Source organism: Palaemon carinicauda, chromosome 21 (assembly GCF_036898095.1).
Source record: "Palaemon carinicauda isolate YSFRI2023 chromosome 21, ASM3689809v2, whole genome shotgun sequence".
Classification (NCBI taxonomy): Eukaryota; Metazoa; Arthropoda; class Malacostraca; order Decapoda; family Palaemonidae; genus Palaemon; species Palaemon carinicauda.
Genome location: NC_090745.1, coordinates 26610784 through 26635795, shown reverse-complemented (window position 1 = coordinate 26635795; position 25012 = coordinate 26610784). Strand labels below are relative to the sequence as shown.

At 41.6% G+C, this 25012-nt stretch overlaps 1 protein-coding gene across 3 annotated transcripts in view; it reads left to right on the top strand.

The window, feature by feature from the left end:
* LOC137615227 (cortactin-binding protein 2-like) overlaps positions 1–25012 on the top strand; it is a 183595-nt gene that overhangs the window by 146729 nt on the left and 11854 nt on the right. For all 3 annotated transcript variants that reach the window (XM_068344908.1, XM_068344909.1, XM_068344907.1), the window contains 2 exons: positions 18115–18258; positions 18581–19158. In XM_068344908.1, coding sequence (XP_068201009.1) covers positions 18115–18258; positions 18581–19158 — 722 coding nt within the window. The remainder of the gene's footprint in view (positions 1–18114; positions 18259–18580; positions 19159–25012) is intronic.

The following is a 25012-nucleotide window of genomic DNA, read 5'->3' as shown; positions in this document are numbered from 1 at the left end:
GCAGTACCTGGGTGCAATGAGTGTGGCTTGAATTTTAACCATAAAACTAATTTTTATCAATTATAAAGTTTTTAATAGAGAAAAGACTTCTTTCTTGGTGAGAAAAGTTTTATTGACCTTTTATCAGACACTGAGAATTTCCATTTTTTTTTTTTTCTTTTTTTTTTTTAGTTTCAACTTTTTCAAGAAACAGGCTTTATTGACAAAATTTAGATTTCTATTCATCACAGATTTTTACCTCCTAATTTATTTACTTTTTATCCATTATATTTAATATATTTTTTATCCATTATATTTGATATATTTTTTATCCATTATATTTGGAATATAGTTTTATCTATTATATTTAATATATATTTTATTTTATTCATTTATTGAACATTGATATGAAAAAAAAAAAAATTCTTCCTGATGTTAATCGGGCCAGCTCTGTAAGAGTCAAGTTTGACTTATTGGGCTGGTTAAACTATCCCTTTCATGATAATGATAAATCCTGGCTAGTAAAGTGGTAACACATTCGCCTTGCATTCATATGGCGGCAGACTAATCACAACCTCGGACTGTAGTTTTAAGCTCTTTTTGTTCCGTAACTGAAATATAAACCTATGCTATGCTTCGCCGAAAGAACGAGCCATTAAAATGTAGCGAGGGTTAACTATCCATCCCGCTAGTTAGCGGGGTAGGGGGATAGCTAGCTACCCCCTTCACTCACACACCAATGACTGAGCTCACTTTGCTTTTGGCTCAGATGGTGAATGGACGTTGTCACTCTTCATCCTCGCAATTTTTGGACTGACATTTATTTCTTTTTATATCAGTTCAGGGTACTGTGCTTTGGTCTTACCCGTACCCTAAGTCTTTACCAGAGTGTTCGCCCTACTATCATCTTGGGCACACAGGATTGGCATTCATCTCCTCCATTTTTTGGATGACTGGCTGATCCTAGCAGACTTGGTGGCAACCCTTCGAGGAAAACTTCTGAGGCTTTGCCAAGATCTGGGGATCATGGTAAACCTCGAGGTCCATCTTGCATCCCACTCAGAGACTGGTATACCTGGGAATGATTTTAGACACCAATCTCCATAAAGCCTTCCCATCTGACAACAGGATAATGAGGTTGAGAAAGGTCGCAAGACCTTTCCTCAATTGAGAACTCCCAACCCAGAAGTTGCTGTTAACACCTATCATCCTTGGCCCATCTAGTTTCCAATTGCCGCCCCAGGATTCAATTCCTCCAGTGGCAACTAAAGTCCAGGTGGAATGAGGCTTTCGATTCCCCGGACATTCTGATCCCCATGGGACCAGAGGAACGGACAGACCTCGAGTGGTGGGTGGCAGACGAGAATCTGTGGAGGCGTGTAGTTCTCGTTATCCCCCTGGGCTTGATGCTGTTCACAGATGCATCAAAAGAAGGGAGGGGGTTCATTTACTGCACCACACAACCTCAGGCCTTTGGTCAGGGTCCAAAAGGTACCTGCACATAAACCTCTTAGAGATAAAGGCCATCTTTCTGGTCCTTCAACAGTTCCATCAGTTCCTGGCAGCCCACAGTGGTGGTGATGAGCGACAACACCACTGTAGTGGTATACATCAACAAACAAGGAGGTACTTTTTCGCAGCCCCTATCCCATTTAGCAGTTGAAATACTGAGATAGGCCGAGGTCCACTCAATACCACTATCAGCCCACTTCATTCTAGGCAAAAGGAATGTGCTCGCCGACAATATGAGCAGAGCATCTCAGATAGTAAGTACTGAGTGATCTTTAGATCATCTAGTAGCTAACAAAGTCCTAACTTTCTAGGGTTCTCCGACAGTGGATCTTTTTGCAACGGCTCTGAACTTCAGGCTCCCACTGAACTGCTCCCCAGTCCCAGACCTCAAGGCTCTCTGCAAGATGCATTCCAACAACTGTGGGACAACATCGACATTTACGCCTTTCCCCCGTTCTGTTTGATGAGAAGGGTACTCAACAAGGCCAGTACATTAGTCAACCTCTCAATGACCCTCATGGCTCCGCTATGGCATCATGCGGAATGGTTCCAGGCCTTCTGCAGCTCCTGACAGAGCTCCCAAGAGGACTCCCGCTACGATACGATCTACTCAAACAACCACACGTCAATATCTACCGCAAAGTCGTAGCTTTGCTGCTACTACACTCCTGGAGACTATCCAGCATCTCTTCACTCAGAAAGGATTTTCACAACAAGTAGCGAAGAGGATGTGTGGATACCTGTGGTAGTCATCAGTAGCAGTCTACCAGGCAAAGTGGAATGTATTCTGTTGGTGTCGTGGAAGGGGTATCTCTCCACTCGATGCCACTACTCCAGCAATAGCAGTGTTCTTCGTGTATTTGCGTGAGGAAATGCGCCTTTCAGTTTCGGCAGTATAAGGCTATTGCTCAGCCTTAGCCCTCGCTTTTAATCTGAATGGAATGGACATTACCTCATCGCTAAAACTAACTTTCCTTACTCATACAGAGTTATGAACTAGTCTGTCTTCAGTTGGAAGTGAGACCTCCCCCGTGGAACGGGGTTCGAGTTCTCCGGTCTCTAAAGAGACTTCCCTACGAACCATCACTCCAGGCAACCAACTGCCACCTGATTTGGAAGACTATATTCCTGCTCGCCTTGGCTTTGGCCAAATAAGTCAGTGAACTGCATTGTCTTTCATACGACATCGCTCATTCAAGGGAATGGGGATAAGTAACGTTCAGCTTCGTCCCTGACCTTGTTGCCAAGACTCGGAATCCAGGGGTGTCAGATCCTAGATTCGACTCCTTCCGGATAAAGAGTCTCCGCTCTGTAACAGACAACCCAGATCAACTGTTACTTTGTCCAGTGAACAGCAGCAGCCCGCACTCTCCATCAGCACCGGGAGGAACAAGAGGAGGATCACCAAAAACACCATTTCTGCATGGATTCGCAAGGTCATAAATCATGCGCTGAATCCAGATCATCCTCCATCACGTCGTCCCAGAGCCCAAGATGTCAGGGGTGTAGCTACGTCCCTGGCCTTCAAGAGAAATTACTCCCTGACGCAGGTTCTACAAGCTAGGGTGTGGAAGCGTCAAACGACCTTCATAGCCCATTACCTGCAAGACATGACCCACAGGAGGCTCGATATGTTTTCTATCGTCCCTTTGGTGGCTGCAGAACAGCTGGTTTATTACCTCAGGCTCCTTATTGGACAATTAGCAGAATGTTGAGGGCACTGTTACCCAGTTTTAGTGTGTGAATGAAAAGGAATGACTGGCTTTTTTCTCTTCTTTATTCTCTTCTCCCTTGGGGAAAGCAGCAGCCTCTGTTCTCTGCGCAAGCTGACCTTGACCACTGCAGGTAAACCATGCTCCATTGTGTACTTAGTATTGTGTCAATACTGTTGCGTCCCCATATCCTGGCAAGGTGGTATTCGAAAAGTTTTGGTTATAACAGTTTTTCCTACAAAGCCTCGGAATAACTTTTACTTTGACAGTCACACTGCTTATTTCAACACACAGCTCGCGTAGCAAGGTTTCAGCGAGATGTTAGGGGCTTCTTATTTTTGGTACTGATCTACTCTAGAAAAGGAGTCCCCGGGTAAAGCCAAAAAGCCAGATTGACAGGAACGTCCACCCTCCTAAGGGGTGAGTCACCCCTAATAAATAGCGTTGGTTTGTATAGCTGAAAAATACATGCACACACCCAGTCCACTGGTACCATTGACAATATAAAACATATATGAAACAATCTAACCAACCATTCAAGTACAGCCACACCCCCCTCCTTTAACATCTTGCCCCTCATGCCATCCATGCTTAGTGCTTTTAGCGTAGCCCACCATTTATGTTCCTGAGTTGTATCAGAAATGGTTTCTTTTATTGTCAAATTATAGTCCTTTTCAGTTTTAAGTATAAACTATGAGCAACAGTTCGTAATCGAGTATAGTTATTCCAAATAAAATCTGATTTGTTACCATTCCTAAGATGATAAGCCTCCAGTTTCTCCAAATAAGTGCATTCACAATCATCATTGAACCAGGGTTTGTCTCTCTCTCGGTATTATAACACGAGAAGGGACACACCTATCAATTATGTTAACCTAATTTTAGTTGTAGACCCCTTTACAGTGAACCCTCGTTTATCGCGGTAGATAGGTTCCAGACGCGGGCGCGATAGGTGAAAATCCGCGAAGTAGTGACATCATATTTACCTATTTATTTAACATGTATATTCGGACTTTTAAAACCTTCCCTTGTACGTAGTACTGTTAACAAACCACCCTTTAATGTACAGAACACTTAATGCATGTACTACAGCACCCTAAACTAAAACAGGCACAAATATTAAAGGCGATTTTATATCATGCGTTTCCTAAACACCTAAAAAGCACGATAAAAAATGGCAACCAATGTTTTGTTTACGTTCATCTCTGATCATAATGAAGAAACAAACTCATTTAGTGTACACATATATGTATAGGTTAGTTTTTGCATCGATTATATTGATTATACAGTACTGTATGTTGATTTTTTTATTACCAATGTTTTAGTTTACGTATTTTTCTTAGGACTTCCAAATGAAATGTTTTTCTTTATGACGCCGCCTGAAACGACGGCGTCATAAAGTACTGTACGCTCAGTAAACAACCACGCTCAGAACAAACAAGGCATTTAACGCGCATGATGATAGTGATAAATAATGATACAGTACATACAGTATTTACAGTAAAAGCATTTACAAAATATGTTACCTTACAAATATAATTTACCGTATCTATATAAAATCATACAGTATTGTACGTAGCAAAGCAGGAAAACAATTTACGTACGAGAGAGAGAGAGAGAGAGAGAGAGAGAGAGAGAGAGAGAGAGAGAGAGAGAGAGAGAGAGAGAGAGAGATTGTTTTACGTACGTAAATGTAAATTTTAAACAAAAAAAATATGATAGGTTACAACATGTAGACTTTTAAAACCTTCCCTTTAACTTAATGCATACAGTACGTACAGTACTAAACTATAAAACAGGCACAAATACAGTTTTAGAATGTACAGTAAGAATATTAAAGTAAAAAATAAAGATTGTTACTGTACTCACCACGAAAGAAGTTGAAGAAAAACTTGAATGATGATGGCGATGAATTTGCTGCACAGTAGAAATGATGATGATGAAGCTGATGATGTGTTCTACTGTGCAGCCAGGTAGTATTTTACGTCTCTTCAGACGGAGGTGTCTTTTCCTGGGACACCTCTTCAACTTCTTCCTGGGAAACTTCTTCAATTTCTTCTGAAGGCGTACTAGCAGGAGGAACTGGCTCTTTTTTGCGAGGCTGGAAGAACATTGTGATCGGAAGTTGTTGCCGCTGCTTCTTTTTTCGATCCAAGAGCATTTTGTAGGGAGTCATGTCTTCATCGATCTTGTTGCAGAATTGCATCGAGCGAACCATATCCTCGTCCCACTCTTGCAACATTTCTTTCAACTCCTTCGCATGGTTGCAGGCCTTGGCAAGCCGTTCTAATGTTAAGCCCGTTTCTTCGACATTATCTTGGGTCTCTTCCTGGGTATCACTCTCTTCTTCACTTGCCGATTTCGTCAGGTCTTCGAGGTCTGCGTCAGTTAGGGGCTGGGAATGGCAGTCCAACAACTCGTCGACGTCTTCAGTCGTCATGTCGCCAAACCCGTCACCTCCAATTATGGCAGCCAACTGCACAGATTTGCGTATTGCAGAGTGTTGGATTTCCGACGGAGTAAATCCCTTGTCGTCATAAACAATATCGGGCCACAACTTCTTCCAGCTCGCATTCACGGTTGCAGGTTTCATCTCTTGAAGTGCCTTCTGAATATTCTGCAGGCACGTGGCTATGCTATGGTGTACTGCCGCCAGTACGCCTTCAAGTTAAAATCTTCATCCTCATCATCTTGGACAGCATCCACACACGCAACGAGGTCCGCCAAGGTGTTCTTCGTGTAGAGGGCCTTGAACGCCCTGATAACCCCCTGGTCCATCGGTTGAATTAATGACGTGGTGTTGGGTGGCAGGAACTCAACCTGAATGCCCTCATGCGACAGGTCAGTTGCGTGTCCACCAGCGTTATCCATAAGAAGAAGGATCTTGAATGGCAAGCCCTTCTCTAAGAGATATTTGCTGACTTGCGGGATAAAACACTGATGGAACCAGTTGGAGGTCAGCATCTTTGTAATCCATGCTTTTTGATTATGCATCCAGTACACGGGAAGGAGATTCTTATTTTTATTTTTCAAAGCGCGAGGATTTTTCGACTTATAAATAAGCCCCGGCTTTAGCAAAAATCCAGCAGCATTGCCACACATCACGAGGGTAACTCGATCCTTGAATGCTTTAAAGCCAGAGGCTTTGGCTTCCTCTTTGAACAGGAAAGTTCGCGACGGCATTCTCTTCCAAAACAAGCCGGTCTCATCCATATTAAAGACTTGTTCCGGCTTGTATCCACCTTCGGCGATAATATTCTTGAACGTCTGGTTCACGTAAGTTTCAGCAGCGGCAGTGTCAGCGGAAGCAGACTCCCCATGCAGGGAAACGCTTTTCAGGGCGAAGCGTTTCTGAAACTTCGCGAATCATCCTTTGCTGGCGGAAAAACGTTTCTGAGGCTGGGAATCAGTGGATGTCCCTGGTTGAGGATCATCTGCATCATCATCATCTTCAGCATGGTTGCCGTCGTCGTCTTTAGGTTCCTTTGCAGCAAAATTCTCATATAAGCTCAAAGCCTTTGTTTGGATGGTGTTCGTATCCAACGCTATGTTCTTCTTCCGGCAGTCGGCAATCCACACAGCTAAAGCACCTTCCATGCGTACGATCGTTTTATTACGCGTTGTAACGACTCACTTCGCTGATCTGCTAAAGGTGATTGCAGCCGTCTTTCTAATGTTCGCCTCGTCCTTCTTGATATAGCGAACAGTAGATTCGTTGATGCCAAAATGGCGGCCAGCGGCTGCGTAACTTCTACCATCTTTTAACATGTCGAGAAGCGTAACCTTCTCAGCTATCGTCATCATCCTTCGGTGGCGTTTAGGCTCACTATCAGCCTTAAGAGAAGCAGAACGCTTGGGAGCCATTACAGTAGGATTTACAGTAACAAAAAGTTCAACTTAAAAAAGTCGCACACAGCACAGATTCACAAACTTAAGAACGTCTACTCAGCGATACGCGGTAACAGAGAGTGGACGATACAGCCCCGCGAGAACCTAGATGCTGCGGGTAGGAGATGATGGCAAAACACCAATCACAGGCTAGATAACAAAACTTGAGTTCTGATTCGTCATCTATCAGCGCTTGAACCAATCACAACCCGTCTTACAGTACTATGATGCGTAGGTTACCAACTCATAGAAGATGCCCCGCGCATACCGAACGTACGTAGATTAAGTAAATACCGTAATAATAATAAATAATGATAATAATACAGTACAGTACTGTAATAATAATAATAATGATAATAATAATAACAATAATAATTTTATTAACAACAATAATAATAATAATAACAATAATAATAATACAGCTTTACGTACGCTATTTTACGCTTTTGTTGTAGGATGTGTGTGTCTCTCTCTCTCTCTCTCTCTCTCTCTCTCTCTCTCTCTCTCTCTCTCTCTCTCTCTCTCTCTCTCTCTCTCTCTCTCTCTCTCTCGTACGCTTATTCGAAATGTGATTTTTGCAACAAAGAATATTATTGGATGCAGTACTACGTACGTATACATACAAAAGATTCATGGAAAAGAAGCACATCCATTACATTTGTAGTACAGTAGTAGCCAACAGCAGCCTTACACCATTCTAATATGGTATGACTGCATCTGATTTGCGTTTCATGTTCGATTTAATTTTACTACGTACTGTATACAGTACTGAATTATCGTATGATCACATTCTCTTTTCGTGTTTTATTTCTTTCTGTGCTGAATTATATATTATATGTAATGCAATGAACAATCAGTAAGAACAGATATTACTAATTACAGTATTAATGGAATTACAGGTAACAAAATATCGTATTTGTTTGTCTTCAGATTTCGCGGTATTTTCGAATTTTCCGGAAAATCCGCGATATGTATATATATATATGGGTTATGGGAAAACCCCACGAAGTGGTGAATCCGCGATTGTCGAACCGCGAAGTAGAGAGGGTTCACTGTATACAACTGTGATCAATTTAAGTACAAAAGATTACTCAAAAGTGGCAATCCAGTCTGTTTGAGATTTAAATACTGTACAGTATATCTTACAAGAGTATGACACAAAACCAAGTTATGATCAGATGTCCCAACTGGAAGACTGACCTTGCTTGTAACTTTATGTTATCTTTATACTAGGTTCAAGCAGTTACCATATCTGTGGGTAGCCTTACTTATGATTTCCTTACAGCTTGATTTAGAGTTTTAAGTCCAAAGCTTCTGAGTCATAGGGATCAGTAGAATTAAAATCACCAACAATAACAAAAGAGTCCTTTCTACTATCTTGTATCTTCACCATCGTGGTAAGAAGACAGTCAATTATAGAATCATCCAAGTCTGGATTCTTATAGATGGAACACAAAAAAGTGGTTATGCCTACCTTAAACTTTGTATCAATGTAGGATATTACATTAAGGAATATTTAACCCTTTAAACCACACATTGTAAAGCTATAGGAAGGCAATTTTTTGTAGAGAACTGCCTTTCATGTTATCATTGATTTTATGATTGTTCTGTTTGTTACCTAGTAGTTTGGACAAGCAACCAAATAGTGATACGAGTTGTTGTATATCTTATTTGTGTAGTCAAGTGCATACTAGTAATTCAGTTTTCAGTATATTTATTTATCAAGACGAGCACCTGCATTCTTACTGTTTTCCTCTGGAACACCCTAGTCCCTCCCAATTAAAGGTGTTTCCTTTTACATCTGACTTTATTTATCAAACTCTATTGAATGAAAATGGTGCACAGTTGGTAGTCCTGATCACAATTTACAAAAGCAATATAATATCTAAAAAATAGTTAAACAGTACTAATAGAATAATAAAAGAATATTTGAACAACAACAATAATGTAAAGAATTTGTTTAGGTTACATTAGTAAACTCTAAAACAAAATTCCTCTGAATTTTAGGCATGTCATTTTTTATCTCTAATTGTAGGCTTTGAATTTTTTATTCCTTTACATATTGTACATACATACATATACCAAGGCACTTCCCCCAATTTTGGGGGTTAGCCGACATCAAACAAATGAAACAAAAAAAGAGACCTCTCCTCTCTACGTTCCTCCCAGCCTGACAAAGGACTCAACCGAGTTCGGCTGATACTGATACCGCTAAGGTGACACACACACACACACACACACACACACGCACACACACACACACACACACACACACACACACACACACACACACACACACACACACACACACACACACACAACCCCCCCCCATGCCATTATCCACCACAGATGAAGCTTCATAACGCTGAATCCCCTACTGCTGTTACCTCCGCGGTCATCTAAGGCACCGGAGGAAGCAGCAGGGCCTACCGAAACTGCGTCACAATCGTTCGCCATTCATTCCTATTTCTAGCGCACGCTCCTGCCTCTCTCACATCTATCCTCCTATCACCCAGAGTTTTCTTCACTCCATCCATATTGTATAAAAAAAAAATGAATTAACATTTGAAACATAAAATGTATTATTCACATTGTGCCATTAAAGGAAATGGAAGGAATGTTGATAATGTGTGACATTGGAATGTTATAATTAATGGCTAGAATATGGTGAGAATATCATATGCACAATGAATTAGTGGAGATAAAAAAAGTAGATGACTGAGACGTCGGGTGAAGACATGTTATCTCAGTGCTCTGTCAAATTCTTACCCTGAGCTATGTTTCAGCTTATATTTTTGTTTGTGAAAGCTTTGAAAATATTAGTTAGTTTTATTGGGAGAATAAAGTGAAAAGTAAAAGTACACCATAGCTGGTTGCCCGTGTGGATTTTCGAGGGGAGACGGAAAAAAAAAGTGGATAAGATGTGGCTGTACCAGGTGCTACCACAAGAAATGTGTTTATAGAGTCAAGCATCAGTGATGAGGACGTAGCAAACTTGAAATGGATTTGTTCACTGTATAGATGAAGCCATTATGACCAAGATAACTATATAAAAAATAGAGGAGGAATTGAAAATGAAGGTTCTTTATATGAACAGACATGAAGAGAAAAGTGCTGGAATTGTAACACCAAACTGCAGAACTCACTGCAGATGCAGTACATTCCATCCAGACCATTGATCGCACTGAGAAATTGATAATCTATCGATGAATACGGAATCAATTAAGTTAAAACTTCAAACACTGATGGACCCAAAATAAGAGAAAATGACATTGCTGACAAAGTTTAAGAAAAAATTTTACTTGTAATTAAATAGCCTAAACCATCAAGTGTCAGAATAAACGAGGTCAAACATTCCCTTAAAGACATTCCAATTCTTAATTAGGAGTCAACCTCAAATGGAAATGCAAGCTTTGCTGACAAAAATATCAGAGAGGAAGCTGTAAACAAGATTCAAACCATGGTTGCCGACACCAAGACGAGGAAAATTGGAAATTTAAAACCTAAAATAAGGATTTGCAATGTCTGCATTGATGAAGGTGAAGTAGTAAATGCTTTGATTTAACTGTTGCCTAGACTATATCCAAAACATAGAAGAAAGGATAAGTCTGGTATTCAAGAAAAGTGTTGCATGTGGAACTACCCACTACTTGTTGAAATGTGATCCTGAATTACGGAAGGCTATTCATGATAATGGTGATATAGTTATGTTGCGATGGGGTACTTATAACATATGTGATAGGTATCATGTGATCTCCTGCTACCATTGTCAGAGGTATGGACGTTTTGAAAAAGATTGCAAGTTTAAGACTGATGATCAAATCTGCGGGAAGTGTTCAGAAAAGCATTCCATCAAAGAATGTAATTTGCAATAGGAAAAATTCATAAACTGTACTAAATTAAACAAACCAAATGACCACAGTAAATTCAAGAAATTGCAAATTATGATTTTGAATTGAAAAGACTCGCAGAAAATAATGACCATGAATACTAAGGATGTCATAAATTGTGGCTATGTAAATATACAATCTGTTGGTAATAAAACTTCAATTTTGATAATTGATAAATGAGAAATTTTTGGACATCATTGCCTTATCTGAAACAGGGTAAAATAACTTTGACAAGGTCAATATCGCTGAAATGACCCCCTACACACTTTCTTTCATATTCCGAGAGAGGGCATGTCTGGTGGGGCAGTCGGGGTCTTCATGCATAATGGTTACTCAAATCTCAAGATGTTCAAAAGAACTAGTGTAACAAGCATTGAATATATAGAAATAAACTTTATGCACAAAAACAAAAAATATCCATTATAACTGTTTACAAACCTCCGGAACAAATACTAGTATCTTCTTTGAAGAATTCAGTGTACTTATTGTGATGATTATCATGGTTAAAAATGAATTAGTTATTTGTGAAGACTTCAATCTTTAGATGGATGACGCATTAAATCTTGATGCTTCAGCTTTTAGTGAGTTATTGGAATCATATCAATTAGTGAATAATGTTGACTGTGCAACTACTTTGACTTGGCATAAGTTGGACCTAGTTTTAAGTGATGGAATGAATAACATTGTATCTGATATGAATGTAGAAGAGAAGACTATAATTGTTGAAGACCGATCTCCTTGGTTTGATGGAGAGACTTTAGAGAAAAAGAGGGAAAAAAGGCGTCAAGAAAGAAAGTGGAATGGGTTAAAAACTTGAAGTACATGGGTAGAATACGAAACTGCAATGTGCCAATATAATTACCTATTAAGAAGGAACAAAAGTGAATACTGTAAGAAAAAGACTCGCAAAGCAGCAACAGACCTAAATAAGTTATGTTGTCCCCTAAATGGTATAAGGGGAAATTAAATAATAAAAGGCCACCAGAGGTGTACAGTGACCAGGAACTACCAAATAATTTTCTAGAATTCTATAAAATCAAAATAGAAATTATAACGAGGTAGTTTACTAATATTTAACATAAGATTAATGCTACACCAGATACACAGATAAAATTAACAAGATTCAATAATATAACACAATACAATGTCACCAGTATTATCAAGTGAGCATAGAAAACAAATTGTGCGATCGATCCAATGCCAATATCAAGTAACTGGAGAAAAAAGCTTTTCTAGTATAGCTGATATAATTACAAGAATACACTCTGGCACATTATTCTAACTAATTTCGTTTCCTCTTGTTTTGTTAAAGTTTTTATCGTTTATATAGGAAATAGTTATTTAAATGTTGTTACTTCTTGAAATATTTTATTTTTCCTTGTTTCCTTTCCTCATTGGGTTATTATCCCTGTTGGGTCCCCTGGGCTTATAGCATCCTACTTTTCCCTCTAGGGTTGTAGCTTAGCAAGTAATAATAATATTGATAATAATAGCAAGGACAAGCATCGATGAGTGTAAGTTTCCCAAATCTTAGAAAATGGCTATAGTCACACTGGTTCTGAAAAGTGATCTAGATTATAAGGAATTAAGCTCATATAGACCTATTTCAAATTTATCTTTTGTTTCAAAGGTGCTAGAATATGTAATTCTTGAGCAATTAATTAGTCAGTTAGAAGCAATAAAGCTTTGCCAGACAACCAGTATGCTTACAGAAAATTATATTCTACGGAGACGGCTATCTGTTCTGTTGTAAATGATATGCTGTAAATGATGGATGCAAACAAATGTGGTATTTCTGGGCTCGACCTGTGTCGCTCCGTGAAATGCTCCTTATAGCACCATTTCTAAGGCATAGATATTGCTAAATATACCAGAGAAAAAAAGGATGCATAGAATGCCATGAATTAACCCAGTTCGCTCACTCAAAGAGTGTCGGTATAGTTACTGGGGCGTGATAGAACCACGACCATACCGACACTCATTGATTGAGCGAGCTGGGTTAATTCCTGCCATTCCATGCATCCTTTTTTTCTCTGATATATTTAGCAATATTTATGCCTTAAAAAAGGTGCTATAAGGAGCATTTCACTGGGCGACGCAGGTTCCTCGCCCAGAAATAGATTTTTCCTTCGTCAAAATCCCTTTTTAAGAGGCCCGGCCGGTATGCCAGTACAGTATATGGGGATATAGGAAGAAAAACACAAAATCCTGAAAAATGAACTGAGCTTCGTATGGCAATGGAAAATGCGTATACGAAATATTTTGTCAAAATTCCTCATAATTTTATAGTTACAGAGTAATTAATAAAAGTAACTCAATAAACCAAAAACATTGTTCTCTACATGAAAATGCCATATTTCTTCTGTTATCATAAATTTTGATAATTACATTTTAATATAAAACAAATTTTGAGCAATGGCATCTATATAGATTCCATGAGTCACAAGATGATGTATTACACGGTAATTACACCCTTCGGCCTTCAGTCCTAGAACAAACCTCACAGAGAGTACATGTTTGAATTTGACCTCTGACATTCACTCGTTTTTATGTCTGTTTGTCTCAGTTTTGGCAAGAATTTCATCATGCCAAAGAGGAAAAGACAATACCAACATCTCGTTAACATAAGGAAGAAAATTGTCTCTAATAAGAGTTCAGAAGTGAGTAACATTGGCAAAATTAGCAGGATTTTTGAAGGAGAAAGATTATGAAAGATGACCATCTCGCCTAAAGAAGCAAGATATTGAGCAAAGGTATCTTCATTGATGATTAGATTATGATATATAACTTTGTTTTGGGTTATTAATATCCAAAAAGGAACATAAAATCTCCCATCCTTAGCTCTCAAGGATGGTGAGGTTGCAGGCACTAAAAGAACTTAATGAGTTTGAGCGGGAGGCCACAGCAGTTCCTCTAATTAGGAATCAGATCTTGAGGTGTTTCTTTGCCCTTGCACTGTATACCTAGGTAGACTCAATCTTGTGCGTTTACAAAAGTACTTATGCACATTGCATTGCTCTCGCCCTCCCGATAAAGAGCTTACTGATGATTTTTTTTTTTCAGTCTCGTGCTCATGCTCCCATTTTTTGGAAAAAGAAGTGGCATATGAGTTGGTTATACTTTCTTGCATGCGTGCCATAGTGCACACATTATAGGTAATAAGTATTCTATGATGAAGTGATTCCTCAGTCTCGATGCGCACGCTCTAACGCATATGCACGTGCTGCGAACTGCTTACATTCTTCAGAAGTTCAGACTTCTGAGGTTGAAACTTGTGCTCATGCTTGTTCGCACATCTTGGCGCACACATGTGTGTGAATATCTTGCAAAGACACAGTTCTCTCTTATCAGGATGGTTACGGTACACACAACATATCTCTTAGCATCTCTCCAGTGTGCACAAGTGCATAAGGACAAGCAGGCTGCAGTAGTGAACTTGTAGTTTTGCCATCACCTAGTGAGGAATACTCTCCTGAACACTTTTACGCTTCTAGGCTCTCTCTCACTTTGGGTTGCTCACTCATCTAATTGGCAGTGCTCACTTACATAGCTAAAGCCAACCTGGACATTTATGCCTGTTCGTAAGCACACATGTGATTGAGCTGGTTCTTTTCCAAGATATCTGGCCTATCAGAATCTTCATAAGAAGACAAGCACATGCTTCTGATTCTTCACGCCCTCGTGTGTGAATGCGTACCTGGCCGCAAGTACTCATTGGGTTTTTGTCCCATCGGAAAGACACAATTACTGGAATGCACTTGTTTACCTAAGCATACAGTTATCTGTTCCAAAGAACTCACCAATTGGAGTGCAATCCCAGCCAAAGGAGTACCGCAACCTTAGAAAGGCAACCTATGGACAACATGGTCCATAATTCTTCCCAGAGTGAACACGCTAGCCCTTCAATGGTACACCATTCATCCGGTCACCCAAGATTCGTGGAGGATGAAAGGGCACCTCCAATGCTACTTGGGAGAATCTCCTTGTCTATGGCTTCCTCATCATCAGAATACAGGCCAGGTTCTGTTTTAAAACATGGAAGCAACGGGTCCAACCTCAACTCGACCCATGGATCGTTCAGACTCCCCACTACGAGTTTTTGGAGATGAATAGAGAGACTTGGATCCACATACACATGATTTAGGACTTGTCCTAGCAGAAGCAGAAAACACGAAATCTAAATCTTTCAGGGAGTTTCTTGCTATTAACAGGCAAATAAACAGCTTAAAGGAAGTTTGTAGGGTTGCAGTCAAGTCGGGTAAAACCTCCATTGAGTGCTTATTTGGGGCACCACACAGCTCAAAACCTACCTTGGAATGACCCAAGTCTGAATTAGCTCTCAAAGTAATCGAGAAGGCAGTTTAGGAAGTTTCTGGGAGGAGTTCTCTCGGTGCTAGTTGGTCTAATAAGATCCTGCCCAATATTCTCTAATCTGAAGAGTATGTGCTCTCTTGGAAGCTAGTTCTCCACTGCTATTGATACTGCAGTTACAACCCTGACATCAATGATATTGATGGAAATACTTTATAGTTAGAGACTGCCACCTTCTCTTGACGTGAAAGCTGCAGCAATGGTAAGCCTCAAGGCTACGTCCTGGCTGGACCACTGGTTGGGTGCAGTGGCACTTTTTACCTTTATTCAGGATCTCTCAAAACCTGAGAACAAAAATGACTTGACTGATCTAGGGCTTTCAGTGACAAAGGTAGTCACTTTTTTGGCTCACCAGTCAGCCAACCAGTGGACCAACTGGGTCCTCAAGGGAAGAGATTCAGTGGCAGCAAAGTTTGTAAGCCAGTGAGAATCTTTGGCTCTAAGAAATGCTCCCAATCTTATGAGCCCAGCCCTCTTCTTTCCCAAGAAAGCGGAAGAGACAGTGGAGAAATAAAGGAAATCATCCTTGGACTCTAATTTTCCACTGGACTGTCTCCATCAAGGGCATAAGGAACCCCAAATTCACAAAATTGACATCTATTAAGTTTTAGTGAGGCCCCCCCCCTCCCCTCTGAAATTGCTGCTCTTCACGGATGCATCAAAGGTGGGATGGGGAGCTCACTTAACAAATCCAATTACCTCATAGCACTGGTCCACGGAAGAGAAGAACCTACCTATCAGCTGATTAGAATTAAAGACAACACTCATGGGACTGCAATAATTTCCAACATAGTATGAGAGGGCACTTGGTAGTGTTGATGAGCGACAACAATACCGTAGTGGTGCATGTCAATAAGCATGGAGGTACTGTTTCACAGCACCTCTGCGAGTTGGTGAAGCAGGCTCACTCTTGGGCAGTAAACAACGCAGTGGAGCTGTCGGTAAGATTCATTCTGGGCAGAAGGAATGTATTCTGCAACAAGTTTAGTCACCAGGGTCAAGTGGTAGGAGCTGAGTGGCCCCTTCATCCTCTAGTGGCAAAGAGTATTTTGACATTGTAGGGCTCCCCGTCAATGGACATGTTAGCCACAAGGCTCAAAAAAGAGCTAACTGTGTTTTGTTCGCTGATCCTGGACCACCGAGGGCCACTAGAGGATGCATTTCAACATCTGTGGGACAATCTCAATGCATATGCTTTTCTGCCCTTTAGCCTGATTTGAAGGAAAGTCAACCGGGTACTGATTACCCCAAACATTAGAGTAATCCCAGTGGCTCCCAAATGCCCACAGGTTGAATGGTACTCATACCTAATGATGCTCTTTATTGAGGTACCAAGAGAGCTACCACCTTAGTCCAATCTTCTTTGTTTTTAGGAACTTCCTCCCTCTTAAGGATAAGTCTCCTATTAAAGATCGAGGTTTTATATCCCTCTAGGAAGAAATAAAAATTTTTGTCAGTAATTTGTATTTTTCTTAAATATACAAATGTAAGTCCTTTAAGTCACACTTCCCACCTCAACTTCCCCGTAATTCTTAGCTGAAGTAGACTTAGTTAATTAGTGCCTTATACTTGTTCTTGAAAGGGGCGGGGATTCCCCACCACTTGCTTGGAACTGCCAATGCCTCGTTATAACTTGTAACAGCTGAGTTTTCAGCTTCACAGAAACTATACTCAGGTTTGTATAATTAGGAAAAATATAAAATACCGTATTTCCCGTGTCATAAGACTCTACAAGTGGTAAGATGCACCATTAAATTCGAAGAGCAGTTTTAGAAAAAATAATAGAGTATTTTCAAAACTTCTTAGCAGAAATCCCTAGTCAGCGACTCTAGCGTGATTATTGTCTGGCACAGTAAATTTTCTTATTTTGGGTGTATTATGAGATGTTAAAGTTAATATTAATCAGCTGTATGCCGATTATCCCAATTTTATTACATATTCATATAAGAAACCACTAAACCAGTCGTAGTTTCCACCACAACTGCACGTTTACTCACTCAGTGTTTGGTGTTTCAAGTGTTGTTTACATGAAAGCAGCGTTGCCAGAGGCTCATAAAATTTTGTTAGAGGTAAAATTCGAGTAATATTTCCGATATTCCTCATATAGCCTATAAATTTTCACACAAAATGTAATTATTAATTAAAGAAATCTAGAAATTCTTTAAGGTGGAATACTTTTGCTACTGTTTATGTGATTCTAGTTACTTTTCTGCTAACTTGGTAATACTGCAATCAACAAACAAGTTTTTTCCAAGGTCGTATTCAGCCACTCTGTTTGTGGTATTTCGTAACTCAGGCAACAAAGTCATTATCAGTATACTGCTTTATTACAAAATATCAACAAATTATGAGAAAATTTATATATACTCATAAACAACTGCCATAGCGTCGTCTGCTACGAGACAATTAGTTGGCATGTTTGCTTGTAGAAGGGGGTTAGCGAGTAATCATCTGATTACAAAAAAAGAAAATATGTTACTGTACTTCATTAATTGAAATGCAATATGAAAATAAATGAATTTATTACATATGAATGATAATTGTAGGTTTATATTCTATCTCTAGTGAGGTTGAGTGCTTGTATGTCAATAGTTGGGTGTTTGAAGGGTGTCAAACTCCCCTAAACAATTTTTCCTAAGTATTAAGATGCAGGGTGATTTTGGGAGACATTTTTTGTGAAAAAGGTGCGTCTTATGACACGGGAAATATGGTACTTGAAAAAAAATATTTTTGTGTAAAACATGACTTTTATTTGCTTTCTAGGGAGATTATGGCTTGGTAAGTGGGCCCTATGATTTATTGGTAAACAACCATGCTCAGGATATCCGTATCCATCTCCATACTCTTGAAGCTGCTGCATATACGCTTCTAGTTCCAGTGCCAATTCTCAAAAATTATTTGCGGCTGGTAAGTTGAAAGTGAAGGACAATTTTATTTTTAAATTTTACATGTAAGATGAATAACTGTAATATAAAACTAGTTTTTATGTTTATATAAGAATTCCAAGGTGAAGAAAAATATTCTTCACATTCAGAATGCTGGTTGCTACAATTTAAATTAAACTGTAACTGACAATGAAAGAAGTGTTTTTGCCGAATAATATTTTAAATTTTAAAAAGGCCTGCAATAGCAAGTTGCTATTTTATTGTTATGTGGTGTTCTCACAATTTTGTAGCCAGATTATTCAATATAATATTTCTTTTAACCACTTCTTTTTTCCCCCAAACAGATAGAGCAGTGTCAATGTGTGGTAGTTTATGGACCACAAGACAGTGGTAAGCGTTTTCTTGTTAGATGTTTGGCCCATTTGAGAGTTGGAGGCAACATTGGAATCACCAGGATTGATTTGGGGGGTGGTACATTCTCTTCCACTGAGTCAGTCAGAGGAGTTGTTGAAAGTGGAGGAAATGTGGTTGTCATGGAACGTGTGTCAAGAGAAGCTTGGCCAGGTGTCTGGGGTGTGGTGAAAGGAGTAAATAGTGGCACGATCCTGGTAACCATGGATGCATGGAGACGACCAGGTGGAGGACAGCTAGAAGGTGGGGTGTTGTGGGTACAGTTACGCCATGACAGGGAACCTCTAATAGCAACCCTTTCTCGTTCACTCATGCGTCATGTTGCTTCATTACATGGTGGTGTGTTCCCCTCACCTTCCTCACACATGCAGAAAGCAATTGAATGGGTAGCAGGAGCCTGGGGACGACTAGCAGCAACCCTTATGGCTCTAGGCTTTTCATCTGCTCTTCATGGTCCACACCTATTCACTCAAACCTTGTTGACGGCCAACAATCCTAGAGATATATTAAGGTACGTATGAGCACTTGGTAGAAATACCTTTTATTCATCATGGTTACTTGTATTTAGTATACAATATAAGAATTGTGTTATTTTGCTTCACTGTTTCTTTTAGAAATGTGGTTATTCTAATTTTTATAGACAAGCTATGATTCTTCAAATTTAGGGCTGCTGTTGTGCATTTATATACTGTATTAGTATCACAACACTAAATCATTGGTAAGGTTTAAATTCTAATAGACTAAGTTTAGTAAGTATATTTAGATTTTAAATCTTATTAAAAAAATTTTATTGTATTGTACAAAAGTTTTTTTATGCAAAAGATTGTTCAATAGGCAATACAAAGTTGTGGTGGCTGATGTGGTAACGTCCCTGACTGGTGAACGCCAGACTGGGGTTCGAGTCCCACTCTGACTCTAGTTTCTTTGATCGCTGCAACCTCCCTTACCTGGTCCTCCTTGGTCCTAGCTTTGGTGGAGAGGAGCTTAGGCATTGATCATATGTATATATGGTCAGTCTCTCGGACATTGTCCTACTCGATAGGGCAATATCACTGTCCCTTGCCCTGCCATTAAAAGTGATAACGAACGTTCCCGACTGAAATGGACTGACCTCATCTTGTTCATGTGTTGTATCTCATTTCCTTCGGTAAAACTTGTAACTGACGAAATTTCCAGTCAAGCTGAAAGCTTACTTTTATTAAAGGACCCAGGATTTTACAGTTATGAAAAATAAAGATTACTTTTGAAATTTTCTGGTATCTCTACTTTTCTTTCTTATTGTTTAACAAACAAGACCAGAATCTAATATGTATGTAGTGTCCATAAATCCCCAAGTCACCAGTAGCTAGTTGCCTCTCATTTTGTACGGTGAATTGTGAAGTTTAGAGACAACTCCAGTACAACTACAAATTCTTTGAGGATTGCCTTTGTGTGTCTTTTAATCACCGAATTTTGTTTCACTTTTTACCTTCCTTTATCTCTCTTAACAAGAAAAAGTAGCATTTAACCTGTTAAGCGTCACCCAAGTGATAAACCGTTCACTCACGATCTACTCGGTACCGCCTTCAACTGCATATTCCGTTCATGACTTTAATTGCCTTTTTCAAGCCGTTAGTCTCGTGATATTACGTTTACTCGTATAGTAAGTATAGGATCACCACTTGGCAACACTCTCAGCATATGGGGGCTGTAAATAGAAACTTATATGATGTCTGGCAACTATTTTTCTGAAGGTAGCTTGATGTTAGAAAACTGGTTTCCTATCAGTGCGCTTCGGGCGTTCATGCGGAAGTGGTTGTTTGTTGTTCCTTTTGTAATGAATGGTCTAAAGAGGAAGGTTATTTCTTTAGATGGAATAAATTATATTCTTGTTGAGGAATTTGATAATGATTACCTGTTTGATAATGAGAGCACTAATTCTGAATCCTCCAGTGATGAGTATATTGAGGAAACAAAGTTTTCTTTCGATGCCGAAAGTGAAAATGACTTCTCATTACCAAATGACTGGACAACGAGATTTCACAAATCTATATAGGAAAGGAAATGCCGAGAGAGAGAGAGAGAGAGAGAGAGAGAGAGAGAGAGAGAGAGAGGGGGGGTGGGGGGGAAGAGACTTATCCCTTTGCTTTTGTTGCTTATCCAGGCGTGAGATTTACGATTGAAGATAAAAAGAACCCATTAGAATATTCAGTATTATGTAGCCATTTGAAATGAAATAATAGTAATATTAATTGTTTTTTTTACTCTACCATTTAATTATTATCCCTACTTTTAACTATAAATACGAATTATAAGCATAAAGAAATGATATTAACTTTGAAAAATTATCATTAGTGAAATGACCGCTCAGGGCAAAAAAAGCGTGACGGTACGTTAGCGGCAACCTGATCCAGGGGGGACGCTTAACAGGTTAATAAATCCTTAGATTTACTGTTTTTCCCACTTTCACAGCAAAGAAAATTTTAGCAGCTTTATTAGAAGGAGATTTTACGAATTTTTCCTATCTTCAGCACATCCCTCTGTTCTGTTTCATGTAAATTTGTTCCGTAGCTGGAATACAAACCACGCTATTTAAAGTGGGTAATTACTTTCGCGTAGCTAAAAGGACGAGCCATAAGATTTTAACGAGGGATTATTACCCCACCGCTAGTTAGCGGGGGGTTAGGGAGGGTAGTTAGCTACCCTCCCCCCTCACACACCTGTGTTGTAGCTCCACTTTTACTTTGGCTCGGGTGGTGATCGGACGTGTCCGCCTTCACCCTCGCCTCTTTGACAGCCATTAATCATTGCTTTTTCTTTCTTTTTCTCAGTGTTATGAAGTTGGCCTCTACAATGTGGAAGTGCCCTGGGTTACCCGACCGCCCTTGTTTTCCTTCGAGACGGATCCTCACACCTTATGCCCTCATTGTAGGGGTCAGCGGTGTGAAAGTGATAATGTTTGTATGGAATGTAGGGAGTGGCCTACCTCCCAGTGGGAGAGGTTTTCTCGGCGCTGGAAGAAAAAGTCCAGACGAGATATTTCTCCTTCAAAGGTTTCTTTGAAGAAGGAAAATCCTAAGGACTCTTCTTCCGTAGCCCAAACCTCCTCCGAAGCTCCCACTCGGTCGGCCTCTCGTGAGAGGCCGTCGAGTGGTAGCGTAGGCCATACTGTTGTTGACCGATCTCGGTTTGGGAGAGGGAGTTGCCTCCCATAGCGAGGCAGCTCCTCCTCCCCCGGGGGAGAATTTAATTATTTCTCCTGTTAATAATGATCTATTGCAGCTTTGGGCTTCCTTGGGGCTTCAGGGTTCGCCCTCCAAGGAAGCCCTGTTTGACATGATCAGGTTGGGAGCAGCTGTCAAACAGTCACCGGCGGTAGCAGAGGTTAACCCTCTGTCTATTGTCGAGGCTGTTGTGGCAGACGCTTCTAATGAGAGTGTTCAAACCCCTTCTCCTGTTGTAGCTGAAGGCTTAGCTCCCCCCTCCTAACATCCTTCGAGGGAGGATCCAAGTCCAACGGTCTCCTGCGGGTGATTTCCCCCCCCCCCCCCCCCCCGGGGGGGAGTTCACTGACAGAGACTCCTCTTCGGAGGACTGCCGATGGTTTGCCTGCTGCTCCCAGAGGACGCATCCGACGTAAGGCTCGCCTTCCTCTTCGTCCCCGAGGTCTTCCTTCTCCTCACAAGGGTGTTAGGAGGCGCCTCTTCGGATCTTCATCCTCGCAGTCCCCCGCAGAGGAACCTCGTCCTTCAGCTACCGTTCCTGCTACTTCCTTGGACCTGGACCTCTCCGCAGATCGTTCGCGATCTCCTACGCCTGCTGACCTGCCTTCACCTTTCCTGGCTGCTGACACGCTGTGGGCGCCCACACAACCTGTTTTCAAACGGGCACCGGTCCCTTCGGGGCAAAAGGGGCTTTCACACATTGTGTGTAAGTTCCTTAAGCGCCAGGTTTCCCCTGTGCACCAACGTTTTCCCCCACGCCCACACAACCTCGCCCTGCAAAGACGACAAAACTGGCAATAGCAGCAAAGGCAGCGGTGTCCAAACAGCCCTTTCCCGTCAAGGACAGGAGAGGCAAGAAGTCCTCCAGGGGAGGCAAGAATCCTAGGGGGAGTGGCCGAGGCCGCAAACGCTAGGATTGTCAGTGGGGGGATGCCTCCAAAGTTGCGCGAACAGGTGGCAGCAACTCGGGGCCGATCCCTGGACGATCTCCGTGATCAGCCAAGGATATCTCGTCCCGTTCATAACATCTCTTCCTCCCCTGACAGCGAATCCAGTGTCGTTGAGCTCTCTTGCCATGGGATCGGCAAGAGGGCAAGCCCTTTGGGCAGAAGTCCAGACCATGTTGAAGAAGGACGCTCTCCAAGAGGTCGTCGACGGGTCCCCAGGCTTCTACAGTCGACTCTTTCTTGTAAAGAAGGCGTCTGGAGGTTGGAGACCAGTCATCGACCTCTCAGCTCTGAACAGGTTTGTCAAGCAGACCCCGTTCAGCATGGAGACGGCAGACACAGTGAGACTCGCAGTGAAACCGCGAGACTTCATGTGCACGCTGGATCTGAAGGATGCGTACTTCCAGATCCCAATCCATCCGTCTTCAAAGAAGTACCTATGATTCAGCCTAGACAACAAGATCTACCAGTTCAAGGTGCTGTGCTTCGGTCTCTCCACAGCACCTCAGGTTTTCACCAGAGTGTTCACCCTGATATCTTCGTGGGCACACAAGATCGGCATCCGTCTCCTCCGTTATCTGGACGACTGGCTGATCTTAGCAGACTCGGAGTCAACCCTTCTTCGACACCGAGACAAACTTCTGGGAATTTGCCAAGATCTAGGGATCATGGTAAATCTCGTGAAGTCTTATCTGCTTCCTTCCCAAAGACTGGTATATCTAGGCATGATATTGGACACCAATCTCCACAGAGCCTTCCCATCAGACGACAGGATAGCAAGGCTGAGGAAGGTCGCAAGTCCTTTCCTCAGACGAGACGAACTCCCAGCCCAATCGTGGTTACGTCTTCTCGGTCATCTCTCATCCTTGGTCCGTCTAGTTCCCAACGGTCGCCTCAGAATGAGATCTCTGCAATGGCGACTCAAGTCCCGGTGGAGTCAAGGTCACGATTCCCCGGACGTCTTGTGATCCCTATGGGTCTCGCGGAACAGACGGACTTTCAGTGGTGGGTGGCAGACGAGAACCTATGAAAGGGAGTGGATCTTTTCGTCCTCCCCCCGGATTTGATGCTGCTTTCGGACGCCCCACGTTCTGAACCACAGGACCTCAGGCCTGTGGTCAGAATCAGAAAAGTGCCTCCTTATAAATCTGCTAGAAATGAAGGCCGTTTTCTGGCCCTTCAACAGTTCCAACAGCACCTGGCAGGTCACTCTGTGGTGGTGATGAGCGACAACACCACAGTAGTGGCTTACATCAACAAGCATGGAGGTACCTTTTCAGAACAGCTATCCCATCTTGCAGTAGAGATACTGAGATGGACCGAAGTCCACTTGATTCCACTTTTGGCCCGCTTCATTCGGGCAAAAGGAATGTGCTCGCCGACAGTCTGAGCAGAGCATCTCAGATAGTGAGTACCGAGTGGTCTTTGGATCGTCAAGTAGCCAACAAAGTCCTGACTTTGTGGGGTTCCCCGATTGTGGATCTGTTCGCGACAGCGTTGAATTTCAAACTGCCGCTGTACTATTCCCCAGTCCCGGACCCCAAGGCTCTCTCTCATAGCTCCGCTGTGGCATCACGCGGAATGGTTCCCGGACCTTCTGCAACTCCTTACGGAGCCTCCAAGAGAACTCCCTCCACGACACGAGCTACTCAAACAACCACACGCCAACATCTTTCACAAAGCCGTAGCTTCGCTTCGGCTTCACGCCTGGAGACTATCCAGCATCTCGCAGAGAGAGGATTTTCGCAGCGTTGCGGAAAGGATGTCTGGACACCTGCGCAAGTCATCCGCAGGAGTCTACCAGGCGAAGTGGAGAGTTTTCTGTGGTTGGTGTCGTGGAAGGGGTATCTCTCCACTCGATGCCACTATTCCAGCAATAGCGGAGTTCTTCGTGTATTTGCGAGAAGAAATGCGCCTTTCAGTCTCGGCAGTGAAAGGCTATCGCTCAGCCTTAAGTCTAGCCTTCAGGCTCAAAGGAGTGGACATTTCTTCTTCGCTAGAACTTTCCTTACTCATACGTAGTTATGAACTTACCAGCCCTCAGTCGGAAGTGAGACCTCCTCCATGGAACGTGGTTTGAGTTCTCAGGTCTCTTAAGAGACCTCCCTACGAACCATTACGCCAGGCTTCAGATCGGCACCTGACTTGGAGGACGGTGTTCCTACTAGCTTTGGCGTCATCCAAGTGAGATAGCGAACTTCATGGTCTCTCGTAT